The 26650-nt window shown below is 55.6% G+C and overlaps 1 protein-coding gene across 3 annotated transcripts; it reads right to left on the reverse strand.

Annotated features, from left to right (window-relative positions):
* Positions 1–3193: 3193 nt before the first annotated feature.
* SSC5D (scavenger receptor cysteine rich family member with 5 domains) lies at positions 3194–26284 on the reverse strand. Of its 3 annotated transcripts, none has more exons than XM_044257597.1 (14): positions 26184–26284; positions 25635–25661; positions 25016–25324; positions 24691–24810; positions 24385–24498; positions 23695–24003; positions 21521–21838; positions 21155–21331; positions 18790–19107; positions 16752–17360; positions 16363–16677; positions 16076–16243; positions 8176–8340; positions 3194–4859 (listed from the first exon to the last, which is right to left on the reverse strand). In XM_044257597.1, the coding sequence occupies exons 1-14, from the start codon at positions 26206–26208 to the stop codon at positions 3268–3270; spliced, it is 4566 nt and encodes a 1521-aa protein (XP_044113532.1). In that variant the 5' UTR covers positions 26209–26284; the 3' UTR covers positions 3194–3267. The 3 variants fall into 3 exon arrangements, with proteins under 3 accessions (XP_044113532.1, XP_044113531.1, XP_044113533.1); XM_044257596.1 differs by having other exon boundaries at positions 16363–16680; XM_044257598.1 differs by lacking the exons at positions 25016–25324; positions 25635–25661 and having other exon boundaries at positions 16363–16680; positions 26184–26283.
* Positions 26285–26650: the final 366 nt, after the last annotated feature.

Raw genomic sequence — 26650 nt, forward strand, 5'->3', positions numbered from 1 at the left:
GGAAGAGCCTGAATTCAAACCCAGCTCTTCACCCCAGCCCAACACCTCTAAAGTGCACCCAACTGGTGGTTGCCAAGGACACTCTGCCCCGCCCCCCAAGCTGGGACCTCAAGCTTGCAAGCAGGACCATGTAGATGTCCAGTGTAAAGTGAAAACGTGGGCCTTCTTGGTTCAAAAAAAAGTTTTTCCTTCCCTTCTCCCTCTCTGCCATTTGCTAGTGATGCCATGCCCTCCCCTGGGCCTGGGGCATGGAGCTACTCGCTGGGGATGGTGTCCTGTGACCAGAACCCATCAGGGAAGTGTCTTTGCATGAGCCCACGCTCCTTCCCCATCAACTTCACTTAGAAAACTCAGGATCAAAAATCATGAAGATCATCAGCAGAGTGTTAAACCAACCCACTGGCACCCCACCTGCAAGCTGCTTGCAGCGGGGAAGGGACCAACCCCGGGGCCAGAAGAGACCAACCCGGCAAACCTCTGTGAACAAGCTTTGGGGCAGAGTCCCTGCAGGTGGGTGCTGGGGCACAGATAATGCAAATAGCTTGAGCAGCGCTTCTCAGACCTCCAGCCGACAGCCACAATGACCTGCTGGCTTGCTAAACCTCGGATTCCGATCTGATCCGATCTGATCCGGAGAGTCTGAGGTGGTGCTGGTGAGGCCCATGTTCCCAGGGCATGGGCCACACTTGCTGGTGCAAGGGACACAACGTTAGAATACTGATCTTGCGTCCTCACTGATCTCTTATTAACACTAACCATTTGTGCGCTGGATGCTCCGGGGTTTTCTACATGGACAGTCAGATTGCCCACGGGAAAGGACAGATCTATGTCTTCACGCTTCCTGGGATTAAGGTAGCCCCCTCTGCTCCTATTCTGCTAAGAGTGTGTGTGTGCGTGTGTGTCTGTGTGTTCACCATGAATGGCTGTTGAATTTTGTCAAATGTGGTTTTCTGCAAAGGTCAAGCTCGCTAGGCTTCTGCAGCTACTGTTCTGGGCTTGTTGCAAGCTGGCAGGCACAGGATAGGGCTCAGCTGTCCCATGGGAGGTGTCCAAGTCAGGGCCAGCAGTAGGTGGGGGCTGGTCACCCACTCTGGTCCTGGGCCTTAGGGCCAGATGTTTGGGCTTAGCTGCCTGGCCAAGCAGGGATAGAGTGACCGGATAATTAAGCACCCGCTTCTTCGGGGCTGGCAGAAGGTTGTAGAGGGTGGAGGGACCTGGGGCCAGAGTGCCCAACAGCCACCCTACCCCCCCCCAAATCCAGCTCACAGATGGGGGCCTGGAGCCTAAACTCCTAGTGGGGCCCTCAGGGGGGACCCAGAGTTGGGGTGTGCCTGCTCCCAACTTCAAATAGGGAAGCAGACCCTTTGCCCCCAGGTCGGTGTGCTGTCCTCTGAGCCCCTGACTGCCCAGGAGGGCAAGGGGCAGGCAGGCAGGGGCCCCCTCAGCCCTCCCTGTTTACTAGTCAGCAGTTATTTAAGTCTGGGGCTTAATGAGACCCGGGGAACAGAATTCTCTGCGTGCTTCTTTGCTTGTTGGCGGGGGCAGACAGTCCATCTATCAGGACCCCCAGACATTATCCCTCCCTGCCCCCAACACGTAACTGGACCCTGCTGGCCTTTGCTGGACTGCGGGGGCGCCAGCTCCATGACCTTCCAGGACCTCTGAGCCAGGCTCCAGATTGGGGAGAGGAGGAGGAGGGAACGGTCTCTCCTGTCCGAGGCTACAGAAACCAGAATTCGAGCTTCCTTCAGTGTTTCAATGTGGCCCCCAGTTTAAAAGTGAAGAGCCAGAGAGGGGAAGGAGCCCACCCAAGGTCACTCAAAGAGGGGCCATCATAGGAGTCCTAACCTGGAACCCCAGGCCAAGGTCAAACCAGGGGAATTTGCATCGCATTTTTCTGAGTTTGAGTTCCCACTCTGCTGTGTGGCCTTAGGCAAGACACTTGCCCTCTCTGAGCTTCGGTGTCCTTTCTGAAATGGGGATTAAGGTCCTCCCTCAAAGGGCTGGGGTGAGGATGGGATGTAGTGTGTTAAGAGGCCACACTGGGTCAGATGCAGAGAAGTGCAGTCAGGAAGGGACAAGATCATTCTTGTTAACTGAGCACATGACACGCCGAGCTCCGTCCTTGCCTTGGCTACCTCGTCTAATCCTCCTCACCACCACCTCCCCAGAGGCAGGTGCTGTTACTATCCCCATGTACCACTGATGAGACTGAGGTTCAGAGAAAGGAAACAAGCTCCCAGAGTCCCACTGCCTGGACGTGGTTTCAAGTCCAGGTTAGTCTGACTTAGGAGCAAGGGCCTGGTCCACAGGCCTGGCTACTAATCACGGCTCCACCACATCTTCCCTAAGAGACCTGGGACCTCAGTGCCCTGATCTGTAAAAAGGGGACAAAGACAACAGCTGGCACAGCACGAGTGCTTATTCAGAGCCGGCCCCCATTCTAAGTGCTCTAACACACGCATTGACTTGGATAATTAGCACAACCATCCATGAGGTGCACTTACTACCCCACTTAAGTGGTTGAAAGAACTCAGACCAAAAATTTAGGTAACTGACTCAGGTTCATGCCCACAGGCAAACTCAGGCCTTCGGGCTCCAAAGCCCACCCCTTCTCTGCTGAGCTGTGGTTACAGTACCCTCCTCAGCAGGTGTTCGTGAAGATAAAGTGACATTATGCACAGAAAGCCCTCAAAGCAGAGCCTGATCCAGAAGAGGCACTCAACAAATATTAGTCATTATTATTATTATCATGTACTCATGCATTCAAGATTTTTAAGGCGTGTGCACTCTACGTCAGGCTCTGTTCTAAGAGCTAGGCATACATCTGTGAATAAGACAAAGATCTCTGTCATCATGGGGCTTCGCCAGTACCAATGGTGGCACCATCGTCATCACTACGATCATCGCAATCACGCCCATGATCACCTTCATCATCACCACCACCGTGGTCATGGCCAACATCACTTCCATCACCATCGTCACCATGGTCACCACGGCCAATTAGGCTCACCGTCCTCCTTCTCACTACCGTAATCACCATGACCACCATGGTCATCACCCATTATCATTAACACCATCACCATAAACATCATTGCCTTGCAAGGTGCCTATGGGATCCACAATTCAAGACCAATCTTGGGATTCCCTCTCTCTGGAGTTCCCCTAGATCCCCACAAATGTCACTGATATCTTGTTTTTAATTAGATACTATGATTTTCATTTTTTGGTTGGGTGTGTCTTACCCCCTCAAATCCCATATAGGGGTCACACATCTCCCCTCAGAGGCCTTTCTTCCTCCTCTGGGGTGGTGGTGGATGGTGCAGAGGTACTAGGGGGCCAGGCCCCCTCAGCCAGTCTTTTTACAACCTCACCCAGTTGCCCTAGGTTCCGGGTGGCCTCCACCAGCTGGATCAGCCCCAGTCCCAGGGCTTGGCGCTGCTGCTGCTCCTGCTCCAGGACATGGGTCAGCCTCTGCAGCTGGCCACCCACCTCCCTCACAGCAGCCACCAGCTCTACCAGGGCAGGCGGCTCACAAGCCATGACCCTTACAGGTGGTGTTGGAGCCACACATGGGCCAAGGGGGTCTGGGCTCTGACCAGGGGTTGGCCTTGGGGTGAGATGGTCAGGGAAAGGTTGACCCAAGGGGTGGGCCATGGAAGACAGGTGGAGGTCAGAGGTCACTGTGGGGTCAGAGGCTGAGTGTGGGGTCTGTGGGGGTGGTGGGCTTGGTTTGGGGCTCTGGCTTCTTGGTGGTTCGAAGTCATCAGTGGACAGAGTGTCCATGCTTGGAGCTGGAGAAGGCCTGGAGTGGCTGGACTCCGAGATTGGAAAAGGTGCTAGGCTTGACATATTGGATGTAGAGAGATGAGAAGACCCCGTGGAAGTCAACCAGGGGTGTAGGCTAGACTTGACTGTTGGTGCTGGAGTGGGAGAGAACAGTTCTGTTCCCGAGGAAGTTAGAATGGACTTGGTAGTGATCATAGGGGTTGAGGTAAGGTCAGCTGTCATGCTGGGGTGAGTGGAGGTGGTAGAATGAAGGGTCATGGTGGGGTGAGGGGTTGTGGCAGGGTAAGGATTTGTGATAGAGTGAGGGGTTGTGGTGGGTGGAGAGACAGTGGACTGAGGGGTCATGGTGGGATGAGGGGTTGTGGTGGGTTGAATAGATGTGGTGGGTTGAAGGGATATGGTGGGTTGAGGGGTTGTGGTGGGTTGAATAGATGTGGTGGGTTGAAGGGATATGGTGGGTTGAGGGGGTGTGGTGGGTTGTGGGGTCCTAGTGAGTGGTGGGGTTGTGGCGGAATGAGGGGTGGTCATGGGTTGAAAGATCAAGGTGGAATGAGGGGTGCCAGTAGGGTGGGGGTTTATGGAGGAGTGTCGGGATTTGGAATGATCTGGAAATGTGTTGGCATATGGAGCTGAGCCCAAGTTTGGGGTTGTGTCAGATTCTGGAGTCAACTCTGAGGTAGAAGAAAGGTGGGTCACCACAGACAGTGCAGAGGGGTCAGAGGTCAGTTCTTTGGGCAAGGTGGGTGGTGGGGTGGGTGAAAGATCAGGTATAAGCGCTGAAGTCACAGCACCCTCGGGGGTGGACAGAGTGAGGCCAGGGGTTGTCAGAGTGAGGTCCGAGTTCATCTGCGAGGCCAGGTCTGGGTTGGGTGTTGAAATGTCTGGAGGGTCAGAGGTCACCCCTCGCCTTGAAGCTGCCTCGGGAATGAGCCGAGGTGCAGAGTCAGGGGTCACCGGTGGGCCAGGGGGCTCTGGTGAAGCCGACGGAGCTGGGGAAGCGGCAGGGGGCGCTGTCCTGGCCGCTGTAGGACGCTGCAGCCGACGCTCTGGCCACAGTTTCCTCAGGGAACCTGGAGGAGGAGGAAAGACAGATGGTCGAGGTCAGCTTGCCCCGCCCACCCCCTTGGCCTGCCCCGCCCCTCCAGGGAGGAGCCGACCAATGGGAGGGCTCGGAGCCTTGCAACGTCACGGTTCCCCAGCAGACTTTGCCCCGCCCCAGCGCCCCACCTCCCCGCCACCTGTGATGTCTCCAGACGCCACCTGGCGTCCTCCTAAGCGGGCGAGGGAGGTCGAGGGAGGGGAGGGGTACCGTGGAAGATGGGAGGGAGCGGAAACGTGGTGGGGCGGGCGGCTGGAGGGTCTTGGGGAAGCAGGAAGGAAAACGCGGGAGTGTGGGGATTGTGGCGGCTTACCTGGGGAAGAGGGAGGGGCTGAAGGGCGGGGGGATGAGGGAGCAAATAGAAAGGAATGGGGGAGATGCCGGAAGGTGCAGAAGCGTGAGGGGGGATGCAAGAGGCTTCTGAGCGTAATCTCAGTGGTCAAGATTTTTATGTCACATTTTAAACAAAATTATTGCAAAAGATCCACTATGAACCAAAGAGTCCAAATTTTAGCCCAGCAGGATCTGACTGGGCCAGGATTAGGGAAAGTCAAGTGAGGTAGATGGGATCCTGCCTTTCGTTAAATTTTTGATGTTCAGTTCATTGCAAATGTTTTACATTAATTTCGGTTTTTAAAACTATAAAGATATTTACTTTGGTAACTGCGTGTTTTGGCGGCACCTTACATTTAGGGCCTGAGTAGAATGAGAAGCCTTATCCCTTTCTTGGCTCAGCTTCGCGGTAAATGAGAATTTTATCCCTTTTTGCAGATGAGGGGAGTCAGGCCAAGAGGGTAGGTAACTTGCCATGGGTCGCACAGATACAGTTTGCAAATTGTGGGGACAAGATTTGAAGCAAAGTCCTTTGCATTCAGAGTCTGGGTCGTTAAATATCACTTTCCCAGTGACGGGTGTGATAACATGTGGCCAACCCTAATCTGAAGTGTGGCTATTCCAACTAAGGGTTGGAATTTTTTTTTTTCAAAAAAAAATTATTTTGGGGGGCACCTGGGTAGCTCAGTGGGTTAAACCCTCATTCTTCAGCTCAGGTTATGATCTGAGGGTCCTGGGATCAAGCCCTCTGCTCAGCAGGGAGCCTGCTTTCCCCTTCTCTCTCTCTGCCTGCCTCTCTGACTGCTTGTGATCTCTGTCAAATAAATAATTAAAATCTTTAAAAAAATATTTTTGGCGGGCAGCAAAGCAAGGTTTATTGAATGATAGCGAAGTGAATACACAAAGCTCCCAAGGAGGGAGGGGACCCAAGGGGACTGCCCTCCTTTTTCACATTTTTAATTCATTTAAAGTAAAAAGCCACCAGTGTTGATAGCTAGCATATTGAACAATACAGCTCTAGAGAATTCCAGGTTTCCTGCAGGATTTTGGACATGCCTCCTGTTGTTGCCACTGGTTTGCAGCGTCAGAGAAGTGGCTCAGTAAGGGGGTTGGCCTCCAGCCATGCTGCCTGTAGCTTAAACCCCAGATCTGTCGCTTCCTAACTGGGTGACCATGGACAAGTTATTTAACTGCCTTGAACCTCAGTTTGTGGATGATCAACGGACCTCCCTTGTAGAACTGTGCTGGTGCAGGGAGCTCCTGTGTGTGCAGAGACTTAGGACAGCGCCTCGCATGTAACAGGCACCTTTGTGACTAATACTGTCACACTCATTGATGTCCATACCTCAGTTTCTCACATCTATGAAATGGGCGTAATGATAGCACCTACATCATAGAGCTCCTACAGATGCCTGAGAGCTAAAGGGGTAATATATAAAAGTTCTTAGAACAGTCCCCAACACCTGGGTGTACTGTTCAGTAACTATTAACTGATTTAGTTATTATTTCAAGAATCACAGCTTGCTTAAATATTGTAGGGGTTCAGATGTCTAGAGTGGTATTTTTAATTTTTCGGACCCAAGGTTCAGAAAGCCAAACTAATAATACTCTTCTGTACAATGTCATCAACAGCCCGGCAATGTCTCTACTTTTTTCTCCTTTTTCTTCCCCGCTCTCCATCCCTCTCACTTTCCCCCACAGCTACCTCCATTAGTGTATTTGACACATGTCCTTAAAGATAGGTCCTTACACAATACCTTATAAAATAGAAAAGGCATATATGTATATATGTTAATGTATTAAGCATACATGTATTTTTGTGTTTGTGCTTTTTAGCTTTTGCAAATCGCTGGAAATCTCACTCTGCTCTTTCTCCATCTTTAGTTGCTCACACTGCCCCGTGCTCCGGTGTGTGCAGCTTGACTCGCTTTAGCTCCCTATGGGATTTCACCACACGCACCCACTGCATTTCTCGTTACCCACTGCTGGACACATAACCTGCCTCCAACTCCTTGATATCACAGTGTTCCAAAGAAAACCCTCATACAGCTTGACCATAGAAGCCTATTCAAGAATTTCTCTGGAATACATGGGGCACCTGGGTGGCTCAGTTAGTTGGTTAAGCGACTGCCTTCAGCTCAGGTCATGATCCTGGAGTCCCAGATCGAGTCCCATATTGGGCTCTCTGCTCGGCATGGAGTCTGCTTCTCCAGCTGACCTCTCTCATGCTCTCTCTCTCTCTCTCAAATAAATAAATAAAGTCTTTAAAAAAAAAAGAATTTTTCTGGAACACAGGAAGAGGATTGCTGGGTCACAATGTACAATCATACCTAATTTCACTGTCTTTATCAGATACCTGTATCCAGTGGGGATGTCTGTTTTCCCACATCCTCACCCACACTTGATATTACCTATCTTCCAAATTTTCTCCATGCTTGTCATCACTTTAACTTTAGTTTCCCTAATTCTTTATGAGTGTGAATGTTTCTACATATACTTGTTGGCCATTTGGGCTTTCCTTTCTGTGAATTGCCTGGTCATAACTGTTACCCATTCTCTTGTAGGGCTTCCTGTCATTTCTTCATTGATTTGTCAGAGTGAATTGCATAGTATAGGTTATAGTTCCCCTACCTGGGCATTGTTGATATTTGGAGCTGGATGATTCTTTGTTGTGGGAGACTGCTCTGTACAGAGTAGGATATGTAACAACACCCGTGGCCTTGACCCATTAGGTTCTAGTAACCTCCCCACTCTTAGTCATGACAACCCCAAACATCTTCAAATATTGCTAGTTACTCCCAGTTGAGGGCCACAGACGTAGATAATAACCCCTTGTACCAGGATATATTTCTGCTGGATCTCTGGGGTGAGAGTGGGGTCAGCACTGGGGAATTCGGAGTCCATCTCTCTACCCACAACACAAACAACCCGGTTGCCACAGCTACATGCCTCACCTGTGTCTCCACGGATCCTTGGAGCTGGAGAGGGACGGCCTGGACTCTGGGTGGTAGCAGTGGTAAGAGTGGATCCAGGTCTGCCTGTGGTGGGTGTCCCCTCGGGCGGAGCCCCTCCGGAAGGTGTATCCCACGTCCAGGAAGGCTCGTAACTATCCTCATCACCTTGAGAGATATAGGGAGAACTGAATCTTGTTTCCCTTTATTGTGACCCTCTGCTCCTCCTGGACTCCAACTCAGGTCTTATCCTGTCTCACCTGCACTCCAATCTCCTTCCTGACCTCACAGCCACTCTCGTGACTCAGCCAAGATGCTCTGAACTATTAAGAGCAGAAACTGGGACTAAACCAGCTTATAAAATAAGAACAGTTCTTATTTCAATGTCCTGATGTCCCTGCCCCTACTCATTCTTTATTTTTCCCTCGGGGGGAGGGGGACACCTATAATATCTTTATTAATGAACAACCAGGAACATTTCTGTAGCATTTTCACTATGTATTTTGGATGAATACACTTGGATAATCTCTACATGACAATTTTATGTAACATATAAATGTATAATATCCAGTGACCCTCGAACTCTACAGATTATGCAGAACCACCTGTATGTGGATTTTTCCCACAAATACAGTACAATACTATACTGTACTTAAAATTTTAGTAACCTTTTTTCTCTAGCTTACTTTATTATAAAATACAGTGTATATTGGGGCGCCTGGGTGACCTAGTGGGTTAAGCCTCTGCCTTCGGCTCAGGTCATGATCCCAGGGTCCTGGGATGGAGCCCCGCATCAGGCTCTCTTCTCAACAAGAAGTCTGCTTCCTCCTCTCTCTCTCTCTCTGTCTGCCTCTCTGCCTACTTGTGATCTGTATTTGTCAAATAAAGAAATAAAAAATACACTGTATAATATATATAACATACAAAATATGTATTAATTGTTTATGTTATCAGTAAGGTTTCCTGTCAACAGTAGGCTATTAGTAAAGTTCTGAGGGAGTCAAACTCTCTCATCTATATGTAGATTTTTGACTGCATGGGGGTCAGTGCCCCTAACCCCCGTGTTATTCAATGGTCAGCTGTGTAATATAAAAATTAACCATTTTATAAGTATAATGTAAAATATAACATAAAATACACCATTTTACATAGAGAGAATTGAAAGATTGAATTCAGTTTTTTAGCTTGGTGGATCAAAAAACTTATTTTAACAATAGCTTTTTCGGGCGCCTGGGTGGCTCGGTCGGTTAAGTGTCTGAATCTTCATTTCAACTCACGTTGCGATCTCAGGGTTGGATGAGCCAGTCCCACATGGTGCTCCGTGCCCAGTGAGTCTGCTAGAGGTTCTCCTCTTCCCCCTCTGCCCCTCCCCTGCACTTGCATGCAAATGTGCATGCTTCCTCTCTCTCTCAGGTAAGTAAATAAATCATTAAAAAAAACACAATAGCTTTGTTGAGATATAATTCCCATGCCTTAATGTGTACAGTTTGGTAGGTTTGAGTGTATTCACAATGTTTGGCAACCAGAAACTCCATGTTCCTCCCCTCCCTTCACTCACTGCCCCTTGCCCACCTCTCTGACACCCCCTCACCGTGTCGCCTTCCCCACAGGCTTGCTGCTCACACTGGACCCCAAACCTTGAGGTGTTCCCATCTAGCCTCGGTGCACCTCTGAGCTTTTGCCCGTGCTATTGCCCCCACGTGGAATTCCCTTCTCCACCATAGACATTTTCCCACTCTGCACATGAAACCAGCAGAAGGATGGTGTCTGACACACTAGGCACGTTTGTCCTGGTCACTTTGAGCTCTGCGGCTAGGTGTCCCAGTTGCAGAAATCCCTGGCTCTGTCACCTGCTAATATATTACACGGGTCAATTTTCACCTTGATGCCTGGCATTGCCCATACCTCAGTCCCATCTCCCTATTATTAACCGTTCTTAACTAAATACCTTCCCCATGCCTGTCAAGTACCTTAAGAGGGAAACTATGAAATCCTACCTGATGGTCATACGCATTAGGAATTTTAAGGACCATTAGCCTTATTGTTAAAAAATCAAAAATGGAAACAAGCTTAGGGAAAAAAAAACCCATTAGTGGGGAAGATGTCTTTTCAAGATGCTGGATTTTAGGAGAACTCCACTGAGAACACAAATTGAACCCCGTTACAATGTCAGTCCACCAACTGCAGGCATACTCCTTGGGTCTCTGTGTTCTTGAACTGTGCTCTAAGATATGGCCACCTGTGGGGCACCTGGGTGGCTCAGTGGGTTAAGCCTCTGCCTTCGGCTCAGGTCATGATCTCAGGGTTCTGGGATCCAGCCCCACATCAGACTCTCTGCTTGGTGGGGAGCCTGCTTCCCCCTCTCTCTCCACATCCCTCTCTGCTTACTTGTGATCTCCATGTCAAATAAATAAATCTTAAAAAATAAATAAAATAAATAAATAAAATAAATAAAAATAAATAAATAAATAAATAAATAAAAATAAATAAATCTTAAATAAATCTTAAAAAAAAAAATATATATATATATATATATATATATATATATATATATGGCCACCCGTCCATTAGTGTGGGGTCAATCTGATTTTTTTCCTTAAAATCTGCATTTTAAATTTAAGCAGCAGCATTGCAGAGTTACAGCCCTTGTGAGGCCCAATCACCTCCCTTCCCCCAAAGGACTCTCTGATGCTAAATTGTTTCTCCATGTTTTAGCTTCCTAAGTTGAAGACTTGCCCATCTACATAACACTGCATAGTTTTATAGCTTGGATGTGGGCGTGGCCCTTCCTAGCTGGGTGAGCAAGTCACTGAACTGCTCCATGACTCAGTTTCCTCACCTGTAAAATGGGTACCATGATGATCTACTCCATGGGGTCGCAAAGCCTGGCATGTGATAAGCTTATTCTTTGAATTCAATTCCTCTCTCTCTAGCTCCTTCTTTTTAACCTTCATTTAATATTCTGTTGTACCAACATTCATCCATGCCCTATTGACAGGCAGGTAGGCTGTGGCTGTGGCCAATGTTTTGCTGTTACAAATACAGCTGCAGTGAACTCCTTAGATCTGTGACCTTGGGCTCAGGAGTGAGAACTCCTTAACACCTAATTGTATAACTGCGGTGTGGAAGGCAAAGGCGTCTCCCTAGACATTGTTAAACTGCCCTCCCAATGAGGCGCAGATTCGCATGCCCACCTTTACCCTACAACCTTTGTGCTGTCAGACATTTTAATTTTTGGCAATCTCATGGGGAGAGGGTGGCTGGGGAAGCTGCTGTTTTGCTACAGATGACCGAACTAAAGCCCAGAGAAGGCAAGGAACTTTCCCAAAGTCACACAGCCAAAGAGCAGTGTTAGGCTTCAGACCCACACAGGTCTACCTGGTCCTTAATGGAGACCTCTTTCCCTCGAGGTGCAAATCTACGGAGTTTTATCCTACTCCTCCCCTGGTGAGCTTTTATTGGTCCTTTAAGATTTTATTCAAAGGCCACGCCCCTTCCCCCCTCAATAAAGTCATGCCTGCATAATGCTTCCTGGCTTCTTCAGAGCTAATTCTGTCATATACTCCTTCCTTGTGTCCATGACTAGCGTAGTTAAGAGTGTAAATCCTGGAGTTAGAATCCAAGCTCTGCTGTTTGCTGTACTAGCCCTCTTTGTACCTGTTTCCTTATCTGTAGGACAGTGTTAGGTGTTGTACTGATCTCATAAGGTTCCTTGGGGGAGGAAGTGAGTTAAGCCATGTGATGCTGGTAGATGGCTCCTGACACATGGGGCACATTCAGTGAAAACTAGCTATGATTATTAATATTATCACCCAACCTCTGAATTTAATCTTGCATTTACTCTTGGATCCTCTTCCCCTCTGCATGACCTCATGCAGCCGTAACATACAGCAACAGCCCAAATCCATGAGTCATCCCACCTTCCAAGCTGGGTATGGGAGGCCCATGAGACATGGCTAGCTGTCTGCACAGCCTCATCCATTCCCACAGCCTCACATTCCATTCTGTCAATGTATATCTTCAGCCCAGGCACTCCGCAGAGCTCCAGGATGGTATATCTAATGTCTGCACCTGGGTGTGTCAAACACATCACCAATAGATCTAATATTCCCACTGTGGATCCTGTGGATCCAGCTGCAGTGTTCCCTGATCCAGTAAAAGGTGGGTCCCCATCTCCCACTTCCCTCTTCTCACACCCCACCCAACCTCTCACTCGAATCCATCAGCTCGACTCCCAGAATATAGCTTGCACAATCCACTTCTTAGTCTCCACTGCTACCCTGGCAGAGACCACTGTCACCTTTCCAGAGACCTCTCGATTTCCCTGTATGCACTCTGACTCCTCCATCCATTTCCCATGCGGCATCCTGAGTGACTCCTTTGAAAATGCACTCAAGACCGTGTCCTTCCTAGCTCAAAATGCCCCACCAAGGGCTTCTCACTGCATAGAGAATAAAACTCAGAGTCTAGCCCTCTCCTATCACTCTCACACTACCTGGCTTACTGTGTTTCGGTCATGCTAGCATCCTTGCCATTCTCTCAAGGTCTCACCAGAGGGCCTTTGCATGCTCTGCTCCCTCCGTCTGGAATGCACCCTTAGCTCCCTCCGGGGTCCCCATTGCAGATCTCATCTCCTGCCATCATTCCCATCGACCACTCCATTTCAGCCCCACTGACCTTTAGGCCGTTTCTTCAACCAGCTAAGCACGATTCTACCTCAAAGCCCTTGCATGTACTGTTCCCTCTGTATAAAACATTCTCCAACCAGATACCTGCATGGCTTTCTCCCTCTCCTCCTAAAGGTCATCACTTAAAGGGCACTTTCTCCGTAAGGCATCTCTTGGCCATCCTATTCTAAATTGCAAATCTCAGCCTCCCTTTCCCTTGCTCACCGCTGTGTTCTCAGGGGTTAGTATTCAGGCCTGTCGCACAACAGGCGACAGGCATGTAAATGTCTGTGTCTCCAAATTCCGAGAAGCCTCGAGAAATACTGCTTCAATGAACTAGAAAGTGAAATTCAACCTTTTAAGCTTCTAGCTTCAGCTGTTACATTCATTCAACAAACGTGTAAGTCTCCACAGAGTCTCTACAGCACAATTCGGTGGTAGACCAGTGGGGGAACCATGCTCCCCCAAAGACGCCTGTACCCTAGTCCCGAGGACCTCTGAATAGGTTACCTTATGTGGCAAAGGGATATTGCAGTTGTGATTAAAGGTGCAGACCTTGAGAGGAAGAGATTATCCTGCGTCAATCCAAGTAGGCCCAATCCAATCACACAAATCCTTAAAATTAGGACAGAGGAAGACTTGAAGACCGAAGGAAGGTCAGAGAGGTGCAGCATTGCTGGCTCTGAACAGGGAGGAAGGGGCCACGAGCCAGGAATGTGGGGGCCTCGAGAAGCCGGAAAAAGTAGAGAACAGATTTTGTTCTAGAGCCTTGGGAAGGAACACATCCCTGCTGGACTTCTGACCCACGGGACTGCAAAGTGAGCCTGCGCTGCTGCAAGGCAGTACCGGGCGGTTATGTCACGGTAAAGGCGGGATGGAGCCAAGGGTCCAGGGAGAGGGCAGTGTCCGGCGGGCAATGCCCTTTAACCCCGGCCTCTGCCCCCCGGAGAACTCCCTTCCTCCTGGTGTCTTCTGTTGGGTAATACCATGTCCTCGTCGAGGCCCTTCGGCATCGCCCTACAAGAAACAATGGCTTCCCTGGGATCCTGCAGCGGCCACATTCACGCTAAACCAGCCTCGCCACCAGCGTTCCGAGGTTTTAAACGGTTTCACACACATTTTGTTCTTGGGATCGGGACCCGAGGTCGCCCGCTAGTTCTAACCCCAGAACAGCCCCGAGAACTGGACTAAGCAAGTCGCTGATCGTTAGCTCAGTAACTCCGTCATCTCTCCCAGTCTGAAGAGCGAAATGTGTGTGGAATCACGAAGACGGGCCTTAGCAGCGGCTTTTGAGTTTCCGCTGAGGCAGATTTGCCCCCGCCGCAGCCCGGGCGTTCGCCGCAGGGCCCAGGTCTCCCGGGCGCCGGAATCGCGCGTACCCCGCACCGAGGGAGCTGTGCGGGGCTGTTTCCCACAGAAAGAAGCAGGCTCAGAGAGGCGCGGTCCCTCTTTCCCAGGGTCACCTCGCAGTGAGGGGGGAGGAAGGCGCTTCTGTCCTTCCTCCCACTCGCCATCTGGCCTCCTTATCACTGGACCTGGGACTACCCCGACTTTTCCCAGGCGCGGCTCGCTACACCGCTCCGAGCTCACGTCACCGCCTACCCCCCTCGCCCCGCACCCCAGTAGGACCTCCGGGCCCCGCGTCTGACCGTCTCTGCCACGAGGGGGCGCTAGAGGATAGCCAGGGGTCTGCGCCCCGCTGCAGTTCTAGAACAAAGGCTCTAGGACCCCGGCCGCCCGGCACCCAGGAGCAGCACCTCGGACCGCCGGGCAGGACAAGCCCGACCTCACAACTCCGATCCCCCGCCCTAACGCGCTGCTGCCCCTCGGCCCGCCCTTCCCCTCCGTTTCCCCCTCACAACCACCCCAACCTCGCACACAAGTCACCGCTCTGAAAGCGCAGTAAGCGCCTCCTGACCCACCCCCTGCTTTTATTGCCGCGGGCGTGGGTCAACCGGCCAATCAGGAGGCGCAGCGCACATGTGACGTCACAAGCCGTGAGGCGGATTGGGCCCATTCCCCGAGGGCCGCGCAAGGGTGCGGAGCGCCAGAAAAAGGCGGGAAAATGCCCGCGGGGCGGGGCGCCCCGTTCCTGAGGCGACGAGTCCCTCAGAGAAAGACTAGCAGAGGGACGTGAGGCGACAGGCAGAAGGGGGACCTTCGGAGGGTGGGAGATCACCCGGAGAAGGGAGAGGACAGCGGGAGGGTGAAGCGGGGGCACAAGGCTGGGTGGAGTGAAACAGGCAGGGCCGGGGCAGGAGGAGCCATTGGTGAGCAGAAGGTGGAGTCCGCGCGCGGGCACAGAGGGGCGGCCGGGGGCGCGAGTGGCCGGGCGGCGGGCAGGCAGACAGCAGCAGGGCACGCGGCGGACGGTCGGTGGCAGAGAGAGCAAGAGCACGGAGGGTAGAGGCGTCGGCAGGAGGAGAACAGGAACGTGTGCACTGGATGCGAGCACATGAGAGCGACAGTGACAGACAAGTGGACCACGAGAACAGCAGTGCGACAGAGCAGTGCGACAGAGACGAGGAGCGGGCCAGTGGAAGAGAGCCAGCGGGCTGGGCGGGAGAGGACCGAGGGCCGCGGACGTGTGCACAAATGCACACGCACATGCGCAGGGACGCAAGGCCAGTAGAGCCTGCGAAGCCCGTAGAGCACGCGCTCACGCGCAGGGATGCGGGGCTAGACAGACACCACAGGGAAGCCTGGAAGGACACTGCGCACGTGCGTGGACACGGGGACCCCCCGGGGAAGCAATGCGCATGCGCAGGGCCACGGGGCCTGGGAGATGCTGCGCGGAAACCACCTGAGCAGCATGCGCTGGGAAAACACGGGGGCTGGGGCACACAGGCTCCCGGTGTGGTCACAGGGGTGGAAGGCCACTCGGGCCGCACGGACCAAGCTCTAGGGGGCTGGGGGATGACGCGGTGACTTCGGCCCTCTGGGAGGTCTCTGGGCTCTGGACGGAGGGGCCCAGCCTCAGGTGTCGTGACTGGTTTGCTGGAGGACCGTGGGCTCGGGCCGTGCTGAGCCTGGTCTGATTCTCAGAGACACACGGGGGTCTCCTCTTCAAGGCTCTCGAGAGGAGCCCAGGGAAGGAACGTTTTGGGCCTCTGGAGCTGCGGAGAACCTGTACGCGATCTCCGACACCCAGGCCAGCTCCAGGGTCTTCGGAAGCCCTGCCAGGAGGAGCACACAGGTAGATGTGGCCCCATCTGCACCCTGGCCATGCACCTCACCTGTGTCCGGAAGACGCCTTGTCGCCGGAGAGGGGGCGCCTGGGCTCTTGGTGGTGCCCCAGGAGAGCGTGTGTCCAGGTACTCCCGCGGTGGTGGTCAGCTTGGCCAGGTCCTCTCCAGAGGTGGGATCCCACGTCCAGGGGGGATAATCATCCTCATCGGCGTGGCCTTGGGAGAAAGTGGGACATGGGTTGAGTCCCTCCCTGCCTCAGGTCCTTGCTGCTACTCCAGATACCCTTCCAGAACATCCTGGAGTGACTCTGGGTGCCCCACCCCATTTCCAGTACCAGTGCAGGTGAGCCCCACGTCTTCCTCGTGGTCACAGTTGTGCTGGCCCCACGCCCCAGCAGGGCAGTCACTCAGGGAGGCCTCGATTCCCTTGCAGCCCACGTCATCCAGCCAGATGGGACCGGTCCCGGGGCCGTAGTGGGTTTTGCCCACTCGGGACCGGACCCTTCCACAGCCCAGCTCCCAGCAGGCCACGGTACTGTCCCGCAGGTCCCAGCTGTCATCGCACACTGTCCCCCAGCGCCCAGCATGCCACACTTCCAGCCGGCCAGCACACCGGTTGGGCCCATCGGCCAGACGCACCCGGAACGGGCCTGCTGGTAGAAGACCCCAAGTCAGGAGGGGTCAACAGGGGTCAGCCTCACCTCTTCATGTTCCCCCCACTCACCTGATCCCCCAGCGGTGCTCCCAGTGGGGGAGGGGGCTGGGTCTTTGGAAGAGTCTGGAGAACCTTGTGTTGGGGTCTCAGCGGATGGCTCCGTGGAGGCCAGAGGGATTTGCTCCACTGTGGCCTCAGAGGTCATTTCTCGGGGGCTTTGAGTGGTCGGTGTTGCCATGGTCTTGGCAGTCTGTTCTTGGGGGGCCCGGGGAGTCCGTGTTGCAGTAGGATGTGAGGTCATCCTGTGGGGGGCTTCAGTGCCCAACCTGGTGGTAGACTCAGAAACTGTTCTTCGGGAGGCCTCAGTGGTCAGGGTCGTGGTGGTCCGTGAGGTCAGTTCAGGGGGCCTCTGGGTACCCAGGACCCTGGAGTGTTTAGTGGTTGGAATCACGGGGGGCTGAGTGGTCAGTCTCCTTGCATTTTTGGTCACCCACTTCTTAGTACCCTTGGGGTTTTTCCCTGGGGTTTTGGTGGTGGTTTTCTCGGGAACACTGGGGGTCAGCTTTGCGGGGGGCTTGGTGGTCAGCTCCCCAGGGAGCCAGGCATCTGGATCTCTACCCAGGCCAGGGATCCAGCTCCAGCTGAAGGGGTCTGAGATGGAGTCCAGGCCAGGAGTGTCTGGAAGTTGGGAAGAGAGGACATGGAAGGTGGCAGACACCATAATGACAAGGTAGTCTTTTGGATCCCCCCTCCTCCCTCATCTCTTTGTTCTTTATTCATTCACTCCTGCATGTCTCCAACATTTATCCAGCATATTCTATCACCCAGGCACTGTGCCAGACTCTGGGGATACAAACCTGCTGGCCAGACACACCATCCCCTGCTCCCTGGCTTTTCCAGTTGGGACATGCCTGACCCTCTCTGCCCTTCCCACATCAAACCTGTCCACTGGCCACCCACGGTGTCACTTCCCATAACTTCTGACAGTCTCCCTTTCTCCCTGTCCAGCTCTCACCAGTTACCAGAGTGGTACCAGGTCTGGCGGGTCATTCCCCAGCTGAAAACCCTTCTGTGGCTCTTGTGACCTCGGGAGGAGAGGGAAAGGGCCTTAGCTTCTGTGACGCCAGTGTGTGGGCCACAGCCCTCGTCACATTTCTCTGATTAGATTAGCACGTGTGTGCAGTAAAGTGCCACCTGTGCCCAAGGAAATGTCTGGCCCCTGGCTCATGGGGCTACCCAGAGAGTCAGTACCAATACTGTGACTCACGGGCAGCCAGTGGGCAGGCAGCCAGAGGTCATAGCCGAGCTCCTGTAAAAACTCTGCACCCGAGGCTGGGGGGACGTCTCTGCTGGGCAGTACTGCACATGTGTGGTCACTTGCCCCTGCTGGGAGAGCTAAGTGCTCTCTGCATGGCTCCCCAGGGAGGAAGGCTGGGGGCTCCCTGGCAGACCTCTCCTGCATCAGCCCTTGTGCCTCTGCCCTCAACTGGTTTTTATGACAGCTTTTCTGATTTTTTGGGAGTCCTTCTAGAAGATTATAGAACCTGAGGGTTGTCTTGGGGCCTTCTGAATGATACCGTGTCGCACAGGTTTGCAGAGATGTGTGGGTGCACCTTTGTGTCAGTGAGCTGTGAGCATCCCAAAGGCCAGGACTGGGCTCCTTCTATTTGACACCCCAGCACCCAGCTCAGTGTCTGGCACTCGTAAACGTTAGCAAACAACAGACACAACAAGGCTTGTGTATACTGCAGCTGGCCCTCACCTTGGCCTCTCTCCAGCTCCCGACATCCCTGTCCTCACTTCCTTTATCTTGGGGAGCATAAACAGGAGGAGGAGAAAGAATCCCAACTGTGCCACTTAGTTGCTGTGTGACCTTGGACAAGTTACTGAAGCTCTCTGTGCCTCAGCTTCCTCAGTAAAATGAGCATAACACCCACCAGCTTGTACTTATTGTGAGGCGTGAGTGCGGTCACATGTGTGGGAACACCCAGCCTGGGCAGGGGGCTTAGGAAGACATGCACTCAGAAAATGTTAGTGCAGATGTTAGTTCCCATTCCTTCTTCCAGGAAGCCCTCCAGGAGCCAGCAGGTGGTCAGGACCTCCTTACCAGTGCAGGAGATTCCAACATCTTCATTGTGAGCACAGTTGTGCTTCCCCCAGGGTGAAGCGGGGCATTCTGAGAGTGAGGCCTCGGTCCCCAAGCACCCCACGTCATCCAGCCAGATGGGGCCAGCCCCCCAGCCAAAGCGGCCAGCCGCAGGGTCCTGCTGCCGAGCTCTGCCGCAGCCCAGCTCCCGGCAGACCACGGCTGAGTCCCGCAGGTCCCAGCTGTCATCACACACCGTCCCCCAGAGTCCATTGTGCCACACCTCCAGCCGGCCCGAACACCTGCTGGGTCCTGCCACCAGGCGCAGCTGGGGGGACCCTAGGGTAGAAGAGACCCAAAGACTTAGACAGGAAATTGTCCAGCTGTCTGTCCCTCTGCCTGCCTTGCATTCATCCAACCTTCTGTTCATCTGGGCTTCCCCACATCCGTCCATCCTGGTGGCAGGCACAGGGATAGAGTCTGGCATGGTCTGGGTTCCTCGAAAAACGGGACACGGAATCCCTATATGATCCAGAAATCCCACTGCTTGGGCTTTACCGCCGGTAAACGGAGGATGGCTACTCAGACACGTGCTTGCGCACAGGGTCCTGGCGCTGTTCACAGAAGTCCAAGGATGGACACAGCCTGACTGTGCATCCCTGCATGGAGGGATAGCGGAGTGAGGCCTGCACACGAAATGGAATAGGATTCAGCCTTTCTTAGGGAGGGAATTCCGTGACCTGCCCTGTGGGTGAAGCCAGAGGACATCAGCACAAGTACTGCAGGTTCCCATCTGCACCAGGCCCCTGGAGGAGTCCAGTTTATAGAGACAGTAGAAGGGTGGGCGCCTGGGCTGGGCCGGGGGGATGGGGAGCCCACATATAATCCGTCTGGGGTGTCTGGGATGGTGACAAAGTCCCACAGCTGGATGGTGGTGGCTGCCCGACCTCATGAATGGGTTTATGCCACTGAACTCATGCTTAAAAACAGACGAAGCGGTCAATGTTACATTGCGTATAGTTGACCACAACGAACCAAACAGAGGACGTGGGCTGTGGGATGCTCGGCCTTCACCCATGTCTTAGCCATGTGGCCTCCTCTGTAACACGGACAGCATGTAGCACCCAGGGCCCCGTGGCCAGGAGTGTCCCCTGATGGAGACAAGGAGCATGCCTGCAACAGCGCTGGTCACACACAAGCCCGTGAGCGCTGAGTGACTCAGGAAAAGGGGGAAAGTGGCCTCCAGCAAGAATGCGTTTCCCATCCTGGAGGAGTCAGTTGTGCTAACCAGGCCTTTTTATTGTCTGTGTGTCTGTCTGTCTTTCTTTCTCTCTCTCTCTCTCTCTCTTTCTTTCATTTGATTTATTTATGGTGGGGGGAGCATGAAAGGGAGAGGGTCAGAGGGAGAAGCAGACCCCCCATTGAGCAGGGAGCCTGATGCAGGACTCAATTCTGGGACTTCAGGATCACAACCCAAGCCGAAGGCAGTCACCCAACCAACTAAGCCACCCGGGTGCCCTACAGTCTGTTCTGACGCTTTGGCCTCTCAGGGCCTTGCTGACCCTGGAGGGACCACCCCTGGAGGGCTACCTAAATCGAGAGACAGGAAGCCAGCAGAGCGGTCTCCTGTCTGCATACCAGCCAATCCAGAGCCCACCACCCCCACCTGCTCTGGGGCAGGGGGCTCTCACACTCTGGGCCACTGTCCACGTGGCCTGGTGCCCCACAACCAGGGGCAGCCCTGGTGCCCCACAGCTCTTGGAAACCATCCAAGCAAACTGACCCTGAGCTTGCTTACTCGGCCTTGCCCGCTCCTTCCCACAGAAGCCATGGTCAAGGGGCGCCTGGGTGGCTCAGTTGGTTAAGCATCTGCCTTTGGCTTAGGTCATGATCCCAGGGTCCTGGGATCAAACCCCACATCAGGCTCTCTGCTCAATAGGGAGCCTGCTTCTCCCTGTCCCACTCCCCCTGGTTGTGCACCCTCTCTCTGTCAAATATTTTCAAAAAGAAGAAGAAGAAGAAGAAGAAGAAGAAGCAGCGGCAGCCACGGTCAAGGCTCTAGCTATGTGTTCCCCTCACTGCCCCTGCCTCCTGGCCCATGCTGCTCCTTCCCTGCCTGGCCCCTGTTTCTAGAAACCCAGTATCTTTCCAAGGGCAGTCCCGTCCTGATCTGCTGGCTTCACCACACCTGAGTAACACGGCAGGGCATTCAACCAAGCACAGACCCTTGAGGGCACAGGGCTCTGTTCCATTCACCATCCTTGTCTTTCCCCCCATGAGAACTTAAGAGCAGGGAGAAAGGGCAGGGGTTGGGGGCGGAGCACTGACTCTGGGGGAGGAAGCAGTCAGTAAGACCCTGTTTTCTCAGGGAGCAGAACGGACTCACCAGCTTCCGGTCCAGTCTCCCGAGGGACAGTGGGGGAGGCAGGAGGAGGTGGGATGTCTGCTGTGCCTAAGGACCGGCTCCCTGTGGGGGCCGGGGGCCTGGACACTGCCTCCTGGGACGAAGAGCGGTTGCTGTCTGCTGGTGGGGCTGTGGGGGGGACATACCCCAGAGGCATACCTGGGGCAGGGAAGAGCCAATCACCACCATGGGTGATCCCAGGACCACAGATTCAGAGTGAGGGTCCATGCATCAGAACAGGAGAGAGGGGTGCGTCAGGTGAGCGGGCCAATGCCCCACGAGCCCCCCACTTCCTGTGCCTCCACTTGAGGCTCCCACACCCCCAGCCTCTCCCTGTGTCCTCCTCACCATCACACACGGCCCCGGCGTCCTCCCGGTGGTGACAGTCATGCTGGCCCCAGGGCCGTGTGGGGCAGAATCGCAGGGCTGTCTCGTTACCCCGGCACCGAAGGTCATCCAGGAGGATGGGTCCAGCCCCTTCCCCGAAGAAGGCACCCCCAGGGGCGGCCAGCGCGCCCCCGCAGCCCAGCTCCCGGCAGGCCACAGTGGCGTCCCGCAAGTCCCAGGCGTCATCGCACACCGTCCCCCAGCGGCCGCTGTGCCACACCTCCAGGCGGCCCGCACACCCGTGGGGTCCATCAGCTAGACGCAGCCGGGGAGCTGGGCCTGGATGTGGGGAAAGGGAGGGGAATAGACAGACGGGACACTGCAGTGGGTGAGTGGTGTGAGCTCGGAGGGCAGGCAGCCACGTGTGTGCGCAGATGCTGAGCTTTCCAGGGCTGGGCTTCCTGCCCATGCCACAGTGCTCAGGGGGACAGGAGACGCCCCACCTTCTGTTTGCCGATGGGGAAAAGGCTCCAGGATGGGAAGTCACTCACCAGGAGTCCAGCAATTGTCTGTCCACCTCCCAGTGCTCCGTTTGTGCAGAAGCAAGCCCTGGGGACACTGGCCCTCACCCCACGTGCCGGCTGCCTACCCCAGTCCTGTACGGCAGGCTTCTCAACCTCAGCATCACCAACATCGGGGGATTGTGTGGAGCCAAGCTGTGACTGTAGGATGTCCGCAGTGTCCCTGGGCTCCATCCCCACATGTGAGGGACATCCACAGTGTGACTGACTTTGCCCAGTGTCCCCTGGGAGGAGTTGGGGGTGGGGGGAGATCACACCCCACCCTCTGCAAAGAACCCCTAGTCTGCGGACTAACCTCTTGCTGGCTTTAGGGTACATTTCTGTTGGGTCTCTCTGGGTAAGACTGGGGTCACCACTGGGGAGCACAGAGTCTATCTTTCTACCCCCTAGTTTGGGGGGTACATCACCCCTGCCCCCATCAGTGCTCTGGAGAAAAGAACTGACCAGGGAGGGGTCAGACATGAAGAGCTGCCTTACAGGACTGCTCTGGGGATTAAGGTGTCAGTAAGGCTCCAAGCTTCCCCAGACACCTCAGTAGCCTTCACTTCTTTTCCCCAGCCACTTAGCCTTCCCTGGGGCCTCCACTTACCTCCCAATCTGGGCTCTGGAGAACCTGCTTCTGCCTCTCCGGGCTGTCCATCCCGCACAGCACAGTCCCAGCCCACTGCTCAGGGCCCCAACCCCCATGGGTGGCCTCCGTCCCCACCACTCCAGGCTTCAGATGCCCGCCCGCACAGCAGCTCTGTCTGCAGTGGGATAGACCTGGCTGGTCAAGTTCTGAGTCTGGGGCTGAGTCCATAACCTGGGTCATTTGGGTTCCTTCTCCAAACCTCATTTCCACATCTGGGAAGACAGGGATGAGAGCACCCACCCCAGAGGGTGTCCACGTGGTGGTGAGGCTCAGACACAGCCGGGAGGTACCCAGCACACTGCCTGGCACAGAGCAGGACTCAGGAGAATGTCCTCTTCCTCTTCCCGTTCACATCAGCCCACGGAAGCACTGCCCACCCCCTGCCCCCCTGCTCTGGTTGGCACCCACTGTCCACCTGCAGCCCCTGTGCTTTCCCACCCCACCACTCTGGGCAGCCGTCACCCTGTGCCTGCTGGGTCCTGCAGCAGACCCACTGCGAGTCCATGAGAGTGAGGACTGGGTCTCAAGCTGTCCCTGCCTGGAGTGGATAGGGTTCAAATGGTATTGGGGGAGGGGGAGAGAGGGGGGAAGGAGAGAAGGAAGAAGAGGGGGGAGAACTGGGAGGAGAGAGGAAAGGGAGAGGGGGAGGAGAGGAGGAAAGCAGGAGGGAGGGAATGGAGAAGGGGGAGAACTGAAGAAGAAGGGAGAGTGGGAGAGAGGGAAGTATAGAGGTAGGAGGGAGGGATGGGAGAGGCTGGGGGGAAAGAGGAGGAAGGAAAGGAAGGAGGGAGGGAGGAGGAAGGAAGGGAAGGAAGGGGGGAGAACTGAGGAGGGAGGGATGAGGAAGGGAGGAAAGGAATGGGGGGAGGATGGGAGGGAGAGAAGAGGGAGAATGAGGATAGAGGGAGGACAGAGGAGAGCCCTAGAGAGAGCAAGTGCAGCAGATGGGGTGCAGGGGGTGGGTGGTGCGGGTGGGGGCATACCAGTGCAGACCAGCCCTGCGTCCTCGCTGTGGTCACAGTTGCTCCGACCCCAGGGACTCCGGGGACAGTCCCGCAGAGCCTGCTCCCCGCCTCCACACCCCACGTCATCCATCCACACAGGCCCGGAGCCTGGGCCAAATCTGGCGCCTCCGGGGGCGGCCAGTGCGCTCCCGCAGCCCAGCTCCCGACAGGCGACAGCAGCGTCCCGCAGGTCCCATCCGTCGTCGCACACGGTCCCCCAGCGGCCGCCGTGCCACACCTCCAGGCGCCCGGAGCACCCGTGGGGGCCTGAGACAAGGCGCAGCCGCTCTGTGGGGGGATGGGCAGGGAGGGAGGGGGTGGTGAGTCTCATGCCAGGCAGTTTGGGAAAAGCAGATTCAAACACCCTTCATTTTCCAACTGGGAAAACTGAGCCCCAGAGGGAGCAGTGGTCCGAGATCCACCTGCCGGCTGGGCCTGTAAGAGTGTTGGGGTCCCAGAAGGAGCAAGGTGTCTGGGGCAGGAGCTGCCTGGGGTCCTGACCGGAGGGGGGCGGGGCATGGGAGCCTGGCCCGACTGAGTCCCCGAGGGATATGGTGCATGCTGGAGCCCTCCCAGGTACCGGCTAGGAGGAGGCCACCCAGGGGTCCCCAGGTCAGTCCAGGCCAGGCAAGAACTGTGACAGGGAGGTATGCAGAGAACAGAACATACCCTGTCGGGGGGCTCCAGCCGTCAGCATGGGGGCCTTGGTGGATTTGGGCTGCTTGACTGGCCTCAGGCTCTTCTTCCTGGAGTTGTTCTGTGGACTCCCAGCTGGGCGGGTGGCTGCGAGAGATGGTGGTTGGTCACTGCGGATCCTCCTGCCAGGCCACACCGTGCTGCCTGGGAGTCCCTGAGGGTGCGGCAGGGGGCCCCTTGAGGGGGTGAAGCCCCTGCGTCGTCTGTCCCCAGGACATATCAGTGCGGAAGGCCCCTCCCTCTCCCTCCCAGCTGGATGCGCGGCCAGAGTGGGCTCACCATGGGTCACGGGAGGCTCCTGAGAGCCAGGGCTCAGCTCCCCAGACAGCCCTGGCCAGAGGTCCCCCTCCAGGATGGAAGGCGGATCCTCCCCGTCCCTGGAGTTGGCCACGCGCTGACCTGCGGGAGGGAGAGCACAGGAGCTTGGCTGGGCGGCCCTGACCAAGGCAGGCATGGGGACACCTCAGGCAATGGTCAGCTGGGAGTCCCGCAGGGAGACACCCAGTTTTCGGAGGGGTGGGGATGCCTGGAAGTCCAGACCCTCTGAGTCCCTGGGGTCATGTCTGTAGGAGTGCCCCCCCACGGAGGCTCCAAGACCTCTCACCTGCACAGACAACGCCCGCGTCCTCCTCATGGGAGCAAATGTGGGCCTTCCAGCCTCGGTGGGGACAGAGCCCCAGCTGTCCCTCGCTGCCCCGGCAGGCCAGCTCACTCAGCCACACAGGCCCCGAGCCCTCCCCGAAAAAGGCACCTCCAGGGGCGGCCAGTGCACCCCCGCAGCCCAGCTCCCGGCAGGCCACGGCGGCGTCCCGCAGGTCCCATCCATCGTCGCACACGGTCCCCCAGCGGCCGCCATGCCACACCTCCAGGCGGCCCGCACACCCGTGGGGGCCGTCAGCCAGACGCAGCCGCTCTGGGGGGACAGAGGAAAGGCTGGGACACCTGGGAGGCCCAGTCCCCGGGAATGGCAGGGCCAGGGGCTTGCCTGCAGGGTGTGGGTGAGGCCAGCCACCCTGGCCACTGGTGGGGGTCCCAACTCCTGGGTTCTCAGGAGAGAGGTGGCCCCCATGGTAAATGGGGAGTTGGTCACCAGCCGTTCTGGAGGAAGCAATGTCCAAGGTCATAGTTGCCCGCAGGGCTGCCGGGGTTCCCCTGGAGGGGGAGACTGGACCGGGTGGGTTGGAGCTGGGCAAGGCCAGACAGAGGTGCTCAGGGCCACTTACCAACAGCCTGGATCCCCATCAGAGCCGCTGGAAGGGAGGTTGGAGGGGTGGGGTAGAGTGAGGACAGGCCCCATGGGGGTGCTTTCTCCTGGTCTTAAATACCCCAGCGCGTGTGCACACACACACACACACACACACACACACACAAAATCCGCACTCCTCTGAACCAGAAACCCCTGCTGGGAGGCAGGACTCTGGACAGAGGGCTGGGCAAGACTCAGGTCCCTGAGACGGGCGGGGCCCCACATGCCTTGGGTCAGGGCTAGGAGCCAGGCCCTTTGTGCTCCCCCAGGGGCCTGGTTAATGTCAAATGGGAGTGACCCCCCCCCCCGCAAGGTCAGGGCCAGTTGCTGCGGGGAGTAGTCCCTGGGGTCTTCAGAGGGTGGGATGCGTGTGCAGAGGCTGGGTCCCTTGGGGGGATCAGGCAAGGACGACCAGATGTCCTTCATCCCAAGCACTCGAGACAGGGCCCCGGAAGTCTGAGTCGATTAAGTGTATGAGCTCAGGGGTCAGAGGTCCCTGAGTCCCCATGGAGAAGGGGTCACTCACCGATAAGGCAGGCCAAGACCCTCATGTTTGCAGACTCCAGGGCAGGGACGGGGTGAAAGGGGACTCCAGCAGGAGAGGGGAGGAGGCTGCGGCCACCGGAGGGAGGAAAGGAGAGAGGGAGAGAGGGAGAGAGGGAGGGAAGCGCCTGCCAGAGGCGCCCTGGACCGGGGAGGAGCAGGCAGTGGCTGGACGCTCTGCCAGAAGGAAGAGAGGAGGCAGCAGGGGACAGGAGCGGGGGCAGGGAGGGGGCTGGCCGCAGCGGAGGCCTGAGGAGGAGGGGGTGGCGGCGGGGAGGGAGGGTGTCCAGCTGCAAACCCCCACAGGGAGCTGGAGCCGCCAGGCCCAGAGCCCTGCTGTGCTTAGAGATGCTGCGGGGAGGGCGGGCCCCGGGAAAGGGACCCGGCAGAGGCACGCACAGGCCGCCACCGTCTGCCTCCTCTGTGCAGCCAGGGGACGCGGTGAGACCA

The sequence above is a fragment of the Neovison vison genome, chromosome 7 (genome assembly GCF_020171115.1).
Source record: "Neovison vison isolate M4711 chromosome 7, ASM_NN_V1, whole genome shotgun sequence".
Lineage (NCBI taxonomy): Eukaryota > Metazoa > Chordata > Mammalia > Carnivora > Mustelidae > Neogale > Neogale vison.

What these genes read in the sequence shown, in the direction of transcription:
- SSC5D (XM_044257596.1), bottom strand. Translation starts at nt 26,208, where the DNA reads ATGAGGGTCTTGGCCTGCCTTATCG. An exon ending in CGCGGGCGTTGTCTGTGCAG is followed by an intron (nt 24,811 to 25,015) that starts GTGAGAGGTCTT and finishes TCCCTCCCGCAG; the next exon opens with GTCAGCGCGTGGCCAACTCC. An exon ending in GGAGCCTCCCGTGACCCATG is followed by an intron (nt 24,499 to 24,690) that starts GTGAGCCCACTC and finishes CATCTCTCGCAG; the next exon opens with CCACCCGCCCAGCTGGGAGT.